The 18,262-nt window shown below is 49.4% G+C and overlaps 1 protein-coding gene across 3 annotated transcripts in view; it reads right to left on the bottom strand.

The window, feature by feature from the left end:
- SSH1 (slingshot protein phosphatase 1) overlaps positions 1 to 18,262 on the bottom strand; it is a 63,410-nt gene that overhangs the window by 30,807 nt on the left and 14,341 nt on the right. The window contains exon 3 of one of the 3 annotated variants that reach the window (XM_049619194.1): positions 3,445 to 3,548. The exons of the other annotated variants lie outside the window; for them this stretch is intronic. Coding sequence (XP_049475151.1) covers positions 3,445 to 3,548 — 104 coding nt within the window. The remainder of the gene's footprint in view (positions 1 to 3,444; positions 3,549 to 18,262) is intronic. 3 annotated transcript variants of the gene reach the window in all.

Genomic DNA, 18,262 nt, shown 5'->3' with positions numbered 1-18,262 from the left:
CCCCCGTGACGACCACAATGATCAACATCCACAGCAAGACCTCCGTGCCCGACCACACCGTCTGGTCCCTGTGCCGTCTGGCTTTTGTGTCATTCTCCTACTCCCTGAAGTCTGGGGACCAGAGGATGGCAGGTGAGTGAGTGGGGGGCCCAGGCCTTCGTCTCCACTGCCAAGTGCTTGCACATCTGGGCTCTGGTCTTGGGCCTCCTTCTGATCATTACACTCAATGTTGTTTTCGCCCCCTGGCTCAGTGATGATCACCCAGGCGATTTCAGCGATCATTATTAAAGGTTATGGAGGCTACTAGCGGCTGCCTGTGGCCTGAGGCTGGCACCCGTTTTCGCAGCAGTTGGTATACGCATCACTCACTCTACAACTGAATCCAGTAAAGCGTTATTACTTTATAAAGGCAGTGATCCAGAGCTTCCAGCTTCTCCGAGCAGCCCAGGGCCCAGGTGGTGCCTCCGGGCTGGAGCGGAGGCAGCGAAGACCCTCAGAGCCGGGGAGTCTCCACAGAGTCTCCACAGACACAGAGGATCAACACAGCTGAAAACAAGCCGTGTGTTCCAGGCCCAGGGCCCCTAACTGAGGTTCATAATCAGTGAGTAGTAAGTGGGACGCTGACACAGCTCTCTCCCCAGCTGGTACATTTCTGTTAATGTTTCTTTCTGAAGGAAAGGCTCATCTGCAAAGATGCTGATCTACCAGAAAGGACGAGTAACTCACAGATCTGTATTAATTCTGATTTGTGCAACATCCTGAGAAACAGAGTTACCTTTAAAAAGAAATTAACCTGTAGGGCACAACCAGAATCCGAGAAGGATCAATACACTGGATTTGTTTCTTTTTTTTTTTTTTTTTAATTTTTTTTTTAACGTTTTATTTTATTTTTGAGAGAGAGCATGAGCAGGGGAGGAGCAGAGAGAGAGGGAGACACAGAATCTGAAACAGGCTCCAGGCTCTGAGCTGTCAGCACAGAGCCCGACGCGGGGCTCGAACTCACAAACGGTGAGATCGTGACCTGAGCCGAAGCCGGACGCTCAACAAACTGAGCCACCCAGGCGCCCCCACTGGATCCGTTTCTTTGGCAGAAGCATCTTTCACATTGTAGGGCAGGTTGAAACATATGATGTCTGAATCGTACTTCCTTCCTCAGGGAGGACTCAGGTCGTTAGAAGCTTGCCCCCTTCGTCTGCTCTCCCTGTTACAGGACTGCACTGTGTCAAACACCCCACACAGGCACTGCTTTCCTAAGGGTTGACTGGCAGGTGACAGGTCACATTACAAGAGGACAACGTGCTCCTCATCCCCCTCCCTCTACAACAGCACCCCTGCCTGGCGTGGCCCCCGCGCCCCAACGGCACGCAACCACCTCAGCTGGTTCTGGGCTCGCCTGCACCCCAGCACCACCCGCTCTGAGTCACAGCACACAGAGGAAAGCAAAAACAAGCCCCTTTGTCTGACGTGTGCCTAAATGAAAGGGGCATTTTCCACATAGATAGGCTCCTTTCAGCGGGACCTGCCTGTGGAGATGTGGACTTGCTGACCGACAGAACTCCCAGCCGTGGTCTGCCTTCCACACACTGTCTCTATACGCTGAAGTGTTCACTCAGCACTTGCAAAAAGATCAGAGAACATAAGCCTCAAGTATAGGCCCCTCGCAAGTGCCTCAGACTGGGGACCGGCTGACACGACCGGAATGACCTTTGCACGGGCAAAATGAACCATCATTTGTACTCCGCTCTGCGTGATTGCTGATGGGATTGTGGGTCTTCCAGGGCACTTGACAGTAATTCTAGAAAAACAGGAATCAATGTCAAGTCCAGTCTGTGCCTGCCCCAGGGTCGTTTACTGAGACAGTCATGGTCCCTCTGCCTTCCTGAGCACATCGGTCATTCCAGACCTCGGGGGCAGAAGAGCCACCAAGCCTGTGGCTTCCTTTCTACTCTCCTGTACGCTCCAGAGATGCAGGAACCAGACGGACTTGGGGTTTTTATGTGGCTTTGCACCTCCTTCCCCAAGCTTGCACACAGTATGAAAACACTGTTTGAATCAGAGGATGGAGACATTTTATATGAAGAGTGAACAAAGCGGGAGCATTCGCTCTGTTGTAGGTGTTAAGACACGAACAATGGTTAAATTCCCGACAGGGCAGAACCGTGAGCAGGTTCAAGAAAGAGGGTTCTGTTTGCAGGGTGACTGTCCTTGCTACCGCGGTCTTGACAATCACAGCTACCAGACACAGAGCACCCACAGGGAGGGAAGTATGTTACACGCATACATTTCACATTCCATCCTGTGTGAGTTACCGGTATTTGAGGCCCGTTGTAAAGATCAGGCAACTGAGGGTCAGGAGTCGACCGTGACTGCTCAGTAAGTTGTACAACTGGGATCAGAAGCCAGGTCTATCTGGCTCCAAGACACGTATTCTTGCCCCAAACCATACTGCCTCCTTGTGCAGGACGACTATTTTCTGAGCTTGAAACAGACTCAAATCTTGATTCCGCATATCCGTACGGGGAAAGTACTGACTGGGCCTTGCTGTTTCTGTCAACCGTAAGACACGAAATTCAAACTGAAGCGCTTGGATCCAAAATGAGGCTGGAGGACTCGAGGTTGGAGACAAAAGGATCACAGAGACAAGAAAACTGGCTGCAGCTGCTGGCTGCTTTCGAGGCCTTTGCAGATGGCATTGAGGCGTGCGCTGCCCGTCCGAGAAGCGCCCAAAGAGGCCGTGGACCCGTCACAAAGATTCACTTGTACGCGGAGGTTTCTGATTCCTCTTTTAAACCGCCTTCGGTTTCAGAGTTAAGTCACCTAAGAAAACCGGTCTTATTGCCATATAAGCGTTTCTTTTTCATATGCTGTTGCACCTAAATGAATACTGGGTTTGATCCCCACTTTATCACTTCCTGTCTACTTTCAAAAACCAAATCCACTGTTCAGTAATAAAGTCTTCTCACCCCCCAGTGCCTTCCAAAGACTCATAAAGAAATCCTCCAAATGAAAGCTTTCCAAATGCTCGGGGAAATGACCAGAGTCCTTCAAGTAGGTACACAGCATCCCAAGGCGGTTATTTCCAAGGGGACAACATCTGGCTATCACACGCACTGGTGCCCTTGTTAAAAAGTCCTACTGCAACTTGAAATCTGCAGTTAACTGATAAACTGGGAGTGGGAAATCTTTGCATCCAGATGGAACGCTGACGACTGCCTTACTGCTTCCGTAGAAATGCACGGTCAAAGGGTCACTGGCTCCCAGAGCCACCTGGAAAGCACGCCTGGCCTGCCCGCTCAAGAAAAGAGCTTCTCCCATGCAGCAGGCGTCATAAGCCTGCGTTCCGCTATTTCTCTGGCCTTGAAAGCCAGCCAAGGGCTCACCACCGTGATGGAAGGTTCCTCCATTGCACAGAAAGTAACTTCCAATGTAAGAACCTCAATTTACCTGCATGCTTGTGGGGATGCTGAAGACTTCGCTGGCTTTGAGGGCTGTTTCCCTGTTGTAAGAAGAGGGCCGCTCCTTTCACCATGAAAAAGCTCTCACTTAAGCTGGGAAGAATAAAAGCAGAGCACAGTCAGGCTAGAGTTCAGAGAGGAAAATGGGCAAAGACATGCAGCGGAGGAAAAGCTGTCGTGTGGACGAACGGCGTGTACGATGCACAGGGGACAAAACCACTTTTATGACCATTTCACACGGCGCTCTTTCCAACCTTGGCTACAAGCCTGCTGCTGAGAGTCTATGTGATGAAATCATGCTTCTGCTAAAAGGCCCAAGGTTCTTTGGGCTCTTGCACGGCAGAGCGCCCCCTTCCTGCAGGATACGGCGAACCAGCTCCCCGTAACACAAAATCTTCTAAAAACAGAGACCAACTCTCTGATTGAGAGGGGGCGGTTCCCTCTGTGAATTTTTCCCGGTCTTGCTGTGCAATCTTTGTGACTCCCTGACTTAAGGCAACTTCACTGGTCTTGGTGCCTTCCCTTGACTGAATATAAAGAAGAGGAAATTATACTTTCACCATTTGTTTGCAAGTGGGTGGCTAGTGACCTGTGATTTAACTTAGTCAAGGTGACTGTGTCCCTACTGCTGTAGAAAACCTCCAATTCACACCATGAACCTCTCAGCAGTGAATCCTTGGTCTTTGCTATTTTAACCAGCACTAACACTTACATTCAACATACAACTCAAAAAGTTACAATTTGAATTTTTAAAATTTCATCTTTGCGATTTGGCGGCTATCAGAAAAAAACCTTTAGACTGTATGAACTACTAGTTACTACCAATTGTTAAAAAATACCATTAATGCTAAAAATTACCCATAAAATACACCAAAATTATTAACTGTTTTTTTTGTGGGGAGGGGGGTGGAGGGTGGATCACCTACGATTACCTTCTTTTTATTTCTTAGTATCCTCTGAATTTTCTGTACTGAGCAAATATTAATGTTTTTGAATGATTATTTTTTATTTGATTTTCAGAGTAATAGAAGACACGTACCACACATTACAATGGAAAAGCACTTTATTTTGGGGCGCCTGGGTGGCGCAGTCGGTTAAGCGTCCGACTTCAGCCAGGTCACGATCTCGCGATCCGTGAGTTCGAGCCCCGCGTCAGGCTCTGTGCTGATGGCTCAGAGCCTGGAGCCTGTTTCCGATTCTGTGTCTCCCTCTCTCTCTGCCCCTCCCCTGTTCATGCTCTGTCTCTCTCTGTCCCAAAAATAAATAAAAAACGTTGAAAAAAAAAAAAGTTTAAAAAAAAAAAAAGAAAAGCACTTTATTTCTATTAATTTTGTGAAAGATCACATTTCAGTTTAGGGAACTGTAAAAATCATTAATTCTCTCTTGAGCAACAATTAACATATAAATGACTTAAAAGGAAACTCTAAGAAAAAGCAGCACTGTGTGTGTGTGTGTGTGTGTGTGTGTGTGTCTTAACAGAAAGCTGATCGATTCCTGACAGAAATCTAGGAACGTTTTCCTAAACAGGAAAAAAAACAACAAGATCACCTTCACCCCAGATGTCTCATGGAAGTAGTTAAATGTTCTAAACCCTGGAATAAAAAATTCGACTAGGTCTAATATACTAGGTGCTAAGAAAACTCACCACATGGAACTCAGCGGCTCCTGGAATCAGGAAGACAGTGATCTTCCATAATATGAAGTCCACAATAAAATCTGTGACTTTTGCTGGTTGAATTCTCACGCTAAAAATAGCGACTGCTCAAATACCAAGTGATAAGGCTGAGTGGGGCTGTGGAGTAACTGACCGTTCCTTTACATCCGAGTAACTTCTCTCCACTTACTGTCCTCAAGAGTGTTGCCAAGCTACCCTTTCCACTCTATCAGCTGTATATCTGTGCTGCCAGTTTCAAGAGCTGGGGAGCCCAGGATTATAAACACTGAAAGAAGGGGATGCCTGGCTGACTCAGTAGGTAGAGCACGGGACTCTTGATCTCGGGGTTGTAAGTTCAAACCCCAGGTTAGGCAAAGAGATTATTATTATTTTTTTTAATTAAAAAAAATTTTTTTAACGCTTATTTATTTTTGAGACAGAGGGAGACAGCGTGTGAACAGGGGAGGGGCAGAGAGAGAGGGAGACACAGAATCTGAAACAGGCTCCAGGCTCTGAGCTGTAAGCACAGAGCCCGACACGGGGCTCAAACTCACAGACTGTGAGATCATGACCTGAGCCGAAGTCGGACGCTTAACAGACCGAGCCACCCAGGCACCCCTAGGCAAAGAGATTATTTAAAAATAAAATCTTAAAAAAAAAAAAATACTGAAAGAAACGAGGAGCATCCTTTCCTTAGTTCAGTCTCACCAAGGGAGGCAAAAAGCTCTTCAGTGCCTATCTGGCGAATTTCAAACCCAAGCTCTTACTTCGGCTGGTTGTGGAATGGCCCAACACTCCCCTACTCCTAAAACTTGTCACCCTCTCCTTGAAAATTTTCCAACCTTATTTTCAGAACTATTCAGACAGATCTGTTTCAACACAGATCACTTACTACTTATTCTCATCAAAACTTGAAAGGGCTGCCCACGAAACTTACAAAACAACCATCGGTTCACGGAAGGAGCCAGGGAAAATCTTCACAAAGCAAAGCAACATCAACCATTTTTTGTTCATCAATTAAAAAAAAAAAAAAAGGAAAAGAAAAAAAATATCCATACTGACCAGAAGCCTTAACACTCTGGAAACAGCCAGCCATTAACAGTGACCTTTGCCTTGGAAATCATGGGCAAAAATTCCCCTGGGATTCCCTTACATTTCCTTTGGGGGAAAAAAAAGGGAACAATGCAAAAGAACAGGCTGGTTTTATCCCGTGATTGTGATTGCTTACAAGGCCGGTGGTTCTTCAGTGTACCTGGGACAGATAAAGAATCAGCCTCCCATCTCCGAATGAAGTCAGGGGCCTGTGTGGATGGGGGCCCTTGGAACACTGCCTCCATCCTCAGGGCAATCAGGCGCAGGCATTTACCGTAAAGAGCAAGATTTAAAGCGGCGGGGAAGTCCACAAAGCACATTATCTATCCCAGGCCTGTGAGATGGCTGGGGAGACAGTAGACAGAGGCGGCAGGAGGGTAACCGCAGAAGATGACTTCTGGGGCCGAGAGGCTGTGGAGCATGGGCAGTCACAGGATTTATGGAAACAAAATGCAGATATTCTCTGCGACTCTGTTTCCTGTCTTTTGCTCTGAGCTCACTCCAGGCCCTGAGCCTCACGTGCCCTCTGGGTGGCTGATGAGAACACTATTTCCCACTGCCAGGGCTATGTCAGGTTCTCTGTGCCAGGCTTCTAATACCCAGAAGTGATTTGTGAGCCTAAAGGCACAGCACTGGGGGTGTCCTTTAAGAAACTCATTTTGGAGGGGGACCTGGGTGGCTCTGGGTTCTAGCTCAGGTCATGATTTCCCGGTTCGTGAGTTCGAGCCCCACATCGGGCTGTGCACTGACCGCGCAGAGCCTGCTTGGGATTCTGTCTCCCTCTCTCTGCCCCTCCCTCGCTTGCTCTCTCTTTCTCAAAAATAAATAATAATAATAATAAAAACTTAAAAAACAAGGAAAAAAAAGAAATTCATTTTAGAGGGGCGCCTGGGTGGCTCAGTTGGTTGAGTGTCTGACTTCAGCTCGGGTCATGATCTCACAGCTTGCGAGTTTGAGCCCCACATCTGGCTCGCTGCTGTCGGCACAGGGTCCGCTTCCGATCCTCTGTCCCCCTCTTTCTGTCCCTCCCCCGCCCCCTCTCTCTCAAAAAAAAAAAAAAAGTGAACAGAATTTCATTTGGGGGATGGCACACCTACTTTAGTGGGTTCTCGGAGTAAGTGCAGACCCACAAAACACCATCACAGCTACAGAAAAACCAATCCTCTCCCCCAAAATGCCAGTGTCCTAGAAAGTATAAGTGAAGTTCCAGAGAGGTCAGACGGCGACAAATAAAACTGAAGTGTTCTCCATCACTTTAAGACAAATCCTGATGGGAGATTAAAAGCAAGTTCAGCCCTGGCCCTCCCTGCCCACCCCCCACCCCGATGCTTTTATCTCCCACAGTACAAATAAATATGTTCTCAAACACTGGTTAACTGCCTGTTTCAGGAGACGATGCAGGATTAGTTTTCTCCAAGGCACTAAGGACACGCAGGATTAGTTTTCTCCAAGGCACTAAGGACAGACAAAAGCCTCAAACAATGCTCCTCGAAAAACCCCAGCCCTCACAGCATGAACAGCCAGTGTCACCCCGAAACTGATACGTGGTAGGAAGAGATCAGGTGGTGATACGTACTAATTTGGGCTGGAAACCTCTGAAGAGCGGAGGGTGTGAGCCCGCTGAAGGGAGACGCAGAAGTCAGTGAAATAAAAAAGGTTCATGATAGCCTGGTTCACATCTTCGACTGCCTCCAGCTCCTGCCTCGCACTCCCTCCAGAGAAAGGAGAGAGGGAAGGAAGGGGCCAGGAGTCCTTGGGCAGGAGTTCTCGTCCGGATGATGTTCCTACCCAGGGGGCAGATGGCTCTTGTGGGACTCTTGTCTTCCCCTGATATTTGGGTTTAAAAAGGCCCTTGTCCCTGCATATCCTGATGAAAGAGGGCCATTCAGAGAGCGCAAAACAGCTGAAGTTCCTGTAATCACTTTCCTCCTACGGCTTTTGTAGGCCTTAGGAACAAGCCGCAGGGTGTGTGTTGGGAATTGTGAGGGGAAACAGCTGGCCGCCAAGTAACAAATCCAGAGCAGTGAGGACCCCCCTCTGCTTGAAATCAACAGGCTGAGGGACTCCTGTTTCTGTCACATCGCCACCCATTCACCCAACGGTGACCCGTGGGCAGCCGCCACAATCAGTCCGTGTGGTCACAGCGTCTTACATTCTGAAAATTCTTCAGTCACGCTAACTGCTGCCTGAGGAGGCAAACAGAGGGCTGAGGGGGGAGCATCCAGGTAGAGGGAACCCCGTGTGCACACACGGGCGTTGCTCAGAGAACCGCAGGCCCGGTGCCCAGGGCAGGGCTGCAGAGGTAAAGCAGGTCCAGGTCCCCAAGGGCCTGGCACGGGACCCCGAAACCCGAAACCCGCCCGCAGGAGCCAGCGGGCTCTGTGTGTTTAGCACTTCTTTTGGCCCGTGAAATAAATTAAGGACACGAATAGCCACACTGCAGGGCAGAAGGGGATAAGCGCCCAAAGACAGGGGTCCTGCTGGTGTTCGAAGAGGGGAGAGGGGAGCCCCTAACTGGTGCTTTGGAACACTCCTGGGGAGGCCTTGTCTGGAAGCTTCCCCTGGCTCCCAGAGGATAAATTAATCGTCATGAGAGAATTAAGTGGGACACACACAATTATGCTGCAGTGGAGGAAACTACGGCCTGCCCAGGGGCATGACATCTTTACGAGTTGGGACTAGACCCCAAGCCCACAGTCGTAAGTCCTGTGGTGCCCGTGGTCGCCCGCCAGTTCTGAGTGAGAATCAGAGCCATTACCCTGATATCACCTCTGCCCTGGCGGCTTTGGTTCCGCTAAAGCACACATCACAGAGGTCAAGATCTGGTCCGTAGCAATTCTTCCCAGCAGGTGAAAGCTTTGTGTGAAGGAAACGGACAGAAGGTATAATTCAGGGAAATGGGGTCCAGGAGGAGACTCAGGGCCAGAGCTCTCCTACCGGGCCTGGGGGCAAGCAGAAGGCCAAGGGGGGCCACTGCAATCACCCTGCCTGCTGCCACCCACCATCGCCCGGCTGTGGGGTGGGACACAGTGCCCGGTCCTTGTGGGCTGAATGGGAATCCGGACAAGGAGCTCTGCGGGCAGCATAGCCCCGCCGGTCGAGAAGCGGCTTTCAGCGCAGGCTTCTTATCAATAGTACTGTCATTGGCTGAGCGCCACCACGTGTGCGTGGCTCCCAGAGCTCTGCAGGGCACGCGTCACCTTTTTCAAACGACGAGTGAAGGTAGCCAGCCAAACTCCTCAAGCACAGCCTCCGGGGACAATCTCATTTTTAACCAACCCCCTTAGTGATGCTGGGGCACGTGGGGGTTAAAGAACAGAAAATGCACTGGTCTGGCGATCCATATTTCAGGGTTCTAATTCCTGTTCTACTGTATGTTTGTTCTGCTGGTCACTTACAGGGCTCTGTTCATTCATTCAAATGGCCAAATATTCGCAGACTGAGGAGTACGACGTAAAGCCAAGCCTGCCCTAATGTCGATAAAGGCAGAGATACACTCCTTTTTAAGGAGCAGGTGTTTGTGTGGGTGGTCCGGGTGTGTGCTAAGCCACTCGGAACAACTCCTCGAAAAACGGAAATAGGAGGGATAGAAACCCCACATCACAGCCATATTATGCTACTGCCCCTGGTTTCCAACTCTGGCTACACATCTGAACAACCTACAGAACTTCCAAAACACAGTCATGCCCGGGTCCAGCCTCAGTCGATTCTCACTCGAAATGTCTGCCGCAAGTCCAGGCATCTGCTTTTCAAAAAAGTTCCGGGACAGGGGGCGCCTGGGTGGCTCAGTGGATTGAGCGTCTGACTTGGGCTTGGGTCATGATCTCACCGTTCATGGGCTCAAGCCCTGCATCGGGTTCTCTGTTGTCAGCGTGCAGCCTGCTTTGGATCCTCTGTCCCTCTCTCTCTGCCTCTCCCCTGCTTGCTTGTGTGCATGCACTCTCTCTCTCCTTTTCCAAAATAAATATAGACATTTTCAAAAAATTAAAAAATAAAATAAAATAAAATAAAATAAAATAAAATAAAATAAAATAAAAGTTCCAGGAGTACTTCTGATGCAGAGTCAGAACCCTGGACTTTAACAGTAACAGAAAACACAGAGAAGAGGGCCTTCCCACACAGGATTGCTAATAGTACCTTACACACTGCAGGTACATGATAAATGTTTTCTGCTGGTAAAAAATAACACAAATAAAAATGCATGGTCCTCTCAGGAGAGTAACATGACTCAGTGCCATGAGGGGAGGTCACACCAGGTCAAAGAAAAGAATACCCTCCTTGGAAGCAGCCAAACAAGTGACAAAGAAATGCACGTGCCCGTCTTCTACCAAATACGTTCAGTGACAGCGTCCTGGCTTTCGAAAGGCGGCCCCGCGTCACGATATGAAATAACAATTAACAGAAAGACCAGCCCTGTGATCAGCTCTGCTGTGAACAAAGCATTCTGACTAACGTCAGTCACTTGATCTTCAAGAAACTCTTCGAGGGAGACCAGGCAGGCATTCTGACACTCCTCTTCCAGATGAGAACACAGAAGGTTACTTAACTGGTAGGATTTTAGTATTTCCGACGCTACATCTTGCACAAAATCAGAGAATCAGAGCCTAAAACATAGGCTCTGGAAAGAGTCCCACATTGATCGAACTGGCTGAAATGAAATGAACTACTTGGACATGGATATCAACCCTCAGCTCTGTATGGTGATGGCTGAGCGGACTGTGGTTTGTCTAGCGGACGTGATGACAATTCTAGAAAAAGAAAAAAAAGGAATGAATGTAAAGTTGTCACCACAGAAAAGGTGGGTGCCAACGAACAACTCCCAAGAGGAGTTTCCGTTAATTCCATTTCGATGAACGAGTATTTGCTGTGCGTGGGCAGTGCTAAATCCTGGGAATCCAGAAATGAAAGAGACACGGTTCCTGCCTCCGAGCGACATTACATTCCAGGGGGTCAGACAGACACAGGACAGTCACTGCAACGTGATGCAGCGGGTTCCACAGTAGAGGAATGTATAGGGTCCTGTGTGTGCATACACATACGCACACATGGATGTACGTGGCAGGAGGGACCCCCAGCCCAGCCTGGGGGGTTCAAGGACATCTCCCTGGAGGAAACGAGACCAGGTTGGGCCTCGTAGAATCGGTAAACACGGAAAAGAGGAGCAGGCATCAGGAGAGTAGGAAGATTACGTTATACATGCCCCATAACGAACAGAAGAAGATTTGGTCTCTGTTGTAAAAGGCCCTACTGTGAATTCATAAATGTCTATTCTGGTTTATAGGTCAGTTCCTTGTAAGTTTGGTTTGCATAAGTTGGTTTCGCAGAACTTGACCATCCCCGAGCATACTAATAAATTCAAGCTTCAGAAATTGCGAAGTTAAGAACCAAACGTTGGGCCTAAAATTGAGCCATCAACCTGTCAATGAGTTCTCGGTACCTGAATGCTTATGGGTAAGCCCATGGCACTCAATGTGTGTTATTTTAAATAAATAAATGATACCTTCGACCTGAATGGTGCTCTACAGTTTTCAGAAAGGCGGCCCTGCGTCACGAGATGAAATTAACAATTAACAGAAAAGACAGATCAGCCCTGTGATCAGCCGTGCTGTGGACAAAGCATTCTGACTAATGTCAGTCACTTGACCTTCATGAAACTCTTCGAGGGAGACCAGGCAGGCATTCTTACACTCCTCTTCCAGACGAGAACACAGAAGGTTACCTAACTGGCAAGAAACCCTTGCCCCTCCATTTTTTCACTTAATTCTTAAAATTTAAATCTTCTGATGGAAGAATCAAGACAGAGAAGAGGAATGACTTGTCTGTGGCCACACGTCGAAGAAGGGGCAGAACCGAGCCGAGAGGCTCCAAGTTCGGCACCCTCCCCGCAGGACGCCTGCCTCAGAGGGCAGGGGTGCCTGACCTGCGGCACCGGAAGCGGTGGGCAAAGCTGGACGGACACAGATCTGCCTGAAAACCTCTGCTGGCGGTGGTCCGGACGGACAGAGACCCTCTTCCCGGCAAAGCCAAGCGTATGAAGACGGAAGGATGGAAAACTTACTATCCGCTCTTCCCCCCTTTTGAACTCATGTTTGAAGGTCACCCCGAAGTTGTGCCGAGGCCTTGTTGTTTTCCCTTTGCGCTCCGCACGCAGCTTGGCAGGGCCTCGGCCCCAAACAGCATTCTTCGGTGGCTCACCTGCCACACGTACCCGCGAGAGCTCCGAAACCGCTCTCCTCCACAGAATGCTGAGGACAGGGAAATTCCAGCTCGGGGGCGGTCTACTGAGGGAATGGGGTCATGGGCAAGAGGTGCCGGCAGGGCCCAGGACAAACGTCTCTGCTGCCGAGGCCTGTATTGTTTGGCTGGAAGGCGTAGGCTTTTCTCAGAGAGAAGGAATGTCCGAAAGCATTTCAGGCAGCAAGAGACATTCTCTGAGGCCAGCTACACAGCTCTCCTTCATGTCAACGGGTAGGAGCGAGCGGCTCCTGCCAGCAACAGACCAGCAAGCTCGCAAAAGCAGGATTATTTCCCCCCGCGACCCCTCCCCTTCTCCAGTGTAAGAAAGACTGCAAATGATGCGCCTGGAGTTGGCTCTACAGACCTCAGGACGGGTCCCTCACGGCCCCCCGAGAGCCCTCAGGCCCCGCCCGTGGAAGCTCGAGCTGGTGCTATCTTCCCCTGTACATCTGGGATACCGGGACCTAAGCCCCCTTAGGAGGGCAGAAGATACAAAGGCTGCATTGTGCTGGAAATGCAGTGGCAGCAAAGACAACCTAGCCAGCCAGAAATAACAGGCACCCGGAGGAAATGTTTTTGAAACAACGCAAAAATTCCAAGGACAGATTATCTCAACTGTCCCAGGTCCTTTGCCCTTTTCGGTATGCAGTCCTGTCCCACGTTCATGGGTTGCTGGGTCCCAACCCTTCCGGAGGTCCCTTCTTCCCCAGTTCCTCAGTTACCACTGCAGTTCTGGCCCCCTGCGTCCCCGCCGAGCCACACAACAACATCCACTGGGGCCCCACTGCACGCCTGACTCTATGCTAGGTACTCCGAATGTCCCTGCAAGAGAACGGACGTGCTCTCTACCCGCACGAGGCCACCAGCCGTAGGCACCTACTGAACACTTGAAGCGTGGGGAGGGTGACTGACGCGTACTGGGATTTGTCATTTTATTAATTCCAATTGAATTCAAGTTTAATCAGCCACACGTGGCTGGTGGCTATGCTGGAGGGCAGCACAGCTCCAGAAGCTCTCCATCTACTGGGAATCAGGGCAGGGACCTCTGGCTTCTAATCCACTGCACAGATCCCAACCACAGCTCTTATTATGTCATTCCCGGCTCCAGAACTTTCAGTGATGTGACATTATCTGTAGAGTCCCCAACAGGCTGGTGCTAGCTTTCTATGGTAGGCACAGTTAGCGATTACATGTTGCTAACCTCAGCTTCATTCATCTGACGCTCTTTGACCTCGAGGAGCTCATAAAACAAGTAGGAAAAGGGTTTATAATAAAAACCTTCTTTGTATTACCTCGTACACGATTTCTCCCACACTCCACACATTCTCTGTTTTCTCTCTATGCGGTCTTCCTCAACTCTTCTACCCTGGCCTCTGTTCGCGGCCCTCTCTCTCTCTCCTGTCTGCCTCCCTACCTCGTGCCCACTTGCTAGCATCCACACCTTCTCCAGGAAGCCCTCCTTCGCTGCCCCCGGCTGCGAAAAGCCCTGGCTCTTCCCTTTCAACATCTTATGGCACCTTCTCTCTTCATGCAGGTGAGGAAGCTGAGGCTTAGAGGCTAAGTCACTCATGCGAGGTCATATACTTCGAAAGTGATAGGGGGCACCTGGGTGGCTCAGTTGGTTAAGTGTCCGACTTCGGCTCAGGTCATGATCTCACGGCTTAGGAGTTCGAGCCCTGCGTCGGGCTCTGTGCTGACAGCTCGGAGCCTGGAGCCTGCTTCGGATTCTGTGTCTCTCTCTCGCTCTGCCCCTCCCGTGCTCATGCTCTGTCTCTCTCAAGAATAAATAAAACATTAAAAAAAAAAAAAAAAAAAAAGAAAGTGATAGGAACCTAAGACCCCTGGTTTCCAAACTGTGTTCCCAGACATACTACTAACTTATGGTGAAGTTACCCTCACGCCAGAGTTTTTGAACTTCACAATGGGACTTGAGGACCAGAGCACACATAATTTTCTAAAGCTCCTTCCTTGCCTGACATACAGTAAATTCTAAGTAAATACTCATAAACAAACTCACAGAGCTGACTTCCTGTTCAGTCTCAAACCACTGCATGACTTACTCACCTCAGTAACCTCTAAGCAGCTGGAACATGGGGTGTTTACAACCCGTAGGACGAACTGGACACATAAGACTCACCACATAAATGCCACAAGTGGAGATACCGTCACCTGGCGGTCAGGTCCTCTTGGCCCCCAAATGTACCGAACAATACAGCCACCAGGTTCTCCACATCACCCTGAGGGTCTTGACAGCCAGGACTGTGACTTGTCCATCTCTGGGTCCCTGAGGGCCCAAAAGGCAGTGTGCACTCAATGAATGCAACGCCAATAACGAACACCTCCGCTGAGTGTGGTGTTAAGCAATTTACACATATTAACTAACCTGATCCTCAGCGTCTGTGAGGGAAACGGAGGCTCAGAGAGGCTGAGTGGCTTGCCCACATTCACGTGGCCAAGAAGTGGAGGAACCAGGACAGGAAACCAGGGAATAGGACTCTGAGCCTCTACTGACCTGACACCTCGGGAAAACAGCATCAAGAATGCTGACCTCGGGGCGCCTGGGTGGCTCAGTCGGTTGAGCGTCCGACTTCGGCTCAGGTCATGATCTCACGGTCCGTGAGTTCGAGCCCTGCGTTGGCCTCTGTGCTGACAGCTCAGAGCCTGGAGCCTGCTTCGGATTCTGTGTCTCTCTCTCTCTCCGACCCTCCCCTGTTCATGCTTGGTCTCTCTCTGTCTCAAAAATAAATAAAACATTAAAAAAAATTAAAAAAAAAAAAAAAGAATGCTGACCTCTCTGAGTGGAGGAGGGGGTGAGGTGAGCAGGGCTAGGAAGGTGTCTATGCAGGCAAGAGGTGGCTGCAGAGACGGGAGGCTGGTTACAGCCAGGGACACCGATCAGACAAGCAAATGCGCTCGGGACAATTTCTCGCAGTCGGAGAAGGGAATCATAAATACGGAGAGGGAAAAAACCGGAATGAACCCTGAGGTGTTGGATCAGAGTGGAAGGTATCAGTCTGAACTCATGGTTCTCAACATTATTTAGATGGATAGGAAAAGAGATGCAGGTGTGTGTGCACGCGTGTGTGTGTGTGTGTGTGTGTGTGTGCATGTGTGTGCACACCCTTACTCGCATGCCCTAATTCTGCCCACTGAGAGGGCCTGAGGAGGGCAACACCCACACAGTAAGAGGCACATAAATTCCATTCACCACTAAACAGAACCGGGGCTCCTTGGAGAAATGGCTGATTCCGGATATGGGGTACAGAAAGTACAAGATGAGGCCCGAAAAAGAGCAAGGCAGTGCTGAAGGATGGCGGGGACATGTCAAGGGTCACGGGAGCCAGCATGGATGTGACCCCAGTGGCCAAGTCAGGCATAATCTGAACTTTGAAGTCAGCAATACAACCAATGGATTGTAAACCGCGGAATGAAACAAACATGAGTCCGTACAGATAGAAATAGACAAGTTGATGGGGGATGGGATTAGCATAATTTCCAAGTACCGCCTAAGAAACACCACCCAAATCTAATCTCCGGGAAACACCACGCAAACCTAAACTGAGGGACACTCTACAAGATGATGAGCCCGTCCCCTTCAAAAGTGTCCTGGTCATGAGAGTCAAAGACGGAGGAAATGTCCTAGAATGAAGGAGTCTCAGACAGGACAGCTACAAGCAACGTGCAATCATGAACTGGGCCCTTCTATTACCAAGGAGCTTATTGAGTCAAATGGCAGACCTTGAATGGGGTCTGGAGGACCAGACGGCGGTAATGTATCAGTATCAGGGTCAAGGGTCAAGGGTCAATGGTCTGGTCTGTAGAGGGTCCCTGCCTGCATTCAAAGGGTGATGGGCTTCAGGCTGGCAACTTTATTCTCAAACGGTTCAGGAAAAAGTTCTTTGTGCTGTCTTTGCTGTAAGTTTTATAAACTTCCCTGTAAGTTTTATATCGTTTCAAAATCTAAAACTTATTTCAAAAATTTCCACTTATTTGGGTGTGGGGAACATATTACTTGTAATTATTCTTTACAGACAGGTGATAAAAGCACTTTTTTTTGTTTGTTTATTTTGAGAGGGAGAGAATGAAAGCAGGGGAGAGGGAGGGTAAGAAAAAGAGAGGGAGAGAACTCCAAGCATGTTCCACGCTGTCAGCACAGAGTCCCACGAGGGGCTCGAACCCACGAACCGTGAGATCATGACCCGAGCCAAAACCGAGAGTGGATGCTCCACCGACTCAGCCTGATAAAAGCTTTTAAGACCACTTTATCAGTCATTTTGCCACCGGCACACTTCACGGCCTTCCTCTTTCATCTTTTGGAGGCTTTTCTACCCTCACGGACGCAGATCTCCGCCTGCCTTGGGATCTTTTTCCCTCCCTGCATTTTCCGGGACGGAGGCAGCCTTGCTTCGGACGCAAGGCAGTGGAGAATGATGGGAAACTCCGCTCTTCCAGTTCCTCCTGGTCTATGTGTGCCCAGAGTTTGAGGGCCTCGTGCACACACAGCCCTGACCCATGTAAAACCTAATTTTAGCGTTTTCCTGCTTGAGACCACACTTCTGAAACAGCGGGAGGCCAACCTGCCCATGCGAGCCTTCCATTGTGAAAGGCACATGGAGTCAGGATGCTGCCGGCCTGCAGGATGTGACTCAGCATCCTGTTTTCAATGTTTGGAACCAAGCGCTGCCGCTGACCTCACCTCTCCAGACCACAAATACCCAGGTTAATTGGTGGGATGGGCCCACAGCATCAACTCCCTCTGTGGGCCTCAGGGCCAAACCTAAGACAACCTGCTTATCCGCCCACCACATTGGGTCTGGCAGAAGAATTCTTCAGAGAGGGACCGACCTGTTGGTATGTTGAGGAATACCATGAATCAAGCAGACGATCTTGTTTCTCTCTTTGCTCTGACTACTAGGAAGCTCAACGTCAGATCTGTAGCCACACTCTGGTAACCGTACCAACATCATGCCATGCATTCCACATCCACATCTCCTGGCTTCACCTTCTTTTCCCCCACTGTCTCTATATCCCACTTGCCTCACTAATTTTAAATTATACTGTTTTCTATGAATTTTATTACACGGTGTTTCAAATCCCCTTTGGACAGAGCTATGGTAGACATAGCATACACACATTGCCTCTGGAGGTAAGGGTTGTTTTGTTTTTTGTTTTTAGCAAGACTCCCCAGCATTTAGCACAGAGGCTAATATATAGATGCTAAATATATATTGCTTGAGATGACAAATAAAGCAAATAACTCAAAAACTGTCTCTGTTACCAGGTTGCCTCGCAAGAGATACTCCTCCCTCCCACCCTACAAGGTGGGGTCTGGAAAGGGGTGCTAGGGCCTTAGACAGCAGGCTCCTTAGGGATCCCTCTTGCCGTGTGGTTCAGCGGCCTCAACCCCAGACTTAAAGAGCCACTCCCAAACTGCCACCTGCAACAGACCAGGCACAGAACAGGCAGGGCCTGGACATCTAGGAAACGACAAGTGATATCCAGAGGCGGCAGCCGGCCTGGCTGTCTCCAAACCACATCCCTCCCTTGTGGGAATTTCGACTGGACCCAGATTTGGGGAAACACACCACGAGAACTCTTGCCAAGTATGGGCCAAGCCTTGACTGGGACTTACTTCTGCCAGGGCACGGGGGCCCCCAGCAGGGAGAGCATCAGACATTTCCTAATACCAAACAACCATGTTCTTTAAAACAAAGTCTTTTTAAAAATAACTTCAAAAGTAGCCGAAAGGATAGATGGATGGAAGGAAGGAAAGAAGGAAGGAAGGAAGGAAGGAAAGAAGGAAGAGAAAGAAAGAAAGAAAGAA

This window comes from Panthera uncia (genome assembly GCF_023721935.1).
Source record: "Panthera uncia isolate 11264 chromosome D3 unlocalized genomic scaffold, Puncia_PCG_1.0 HiC_scaffold_8, whole genome shotgun sequence".
In the NCBI taxonomy this organism is placed as follows: domain Eukaryota; kingdom Metazoa; phylum Chordata; class Mammalia; order Carnivora; family Felidae; genus Panthera; species Panthera uncia.
Note: the sequence above shows the minus strand (reverse complement) of the source record. Positions and strands in the feature narration are given on the sequence as shown.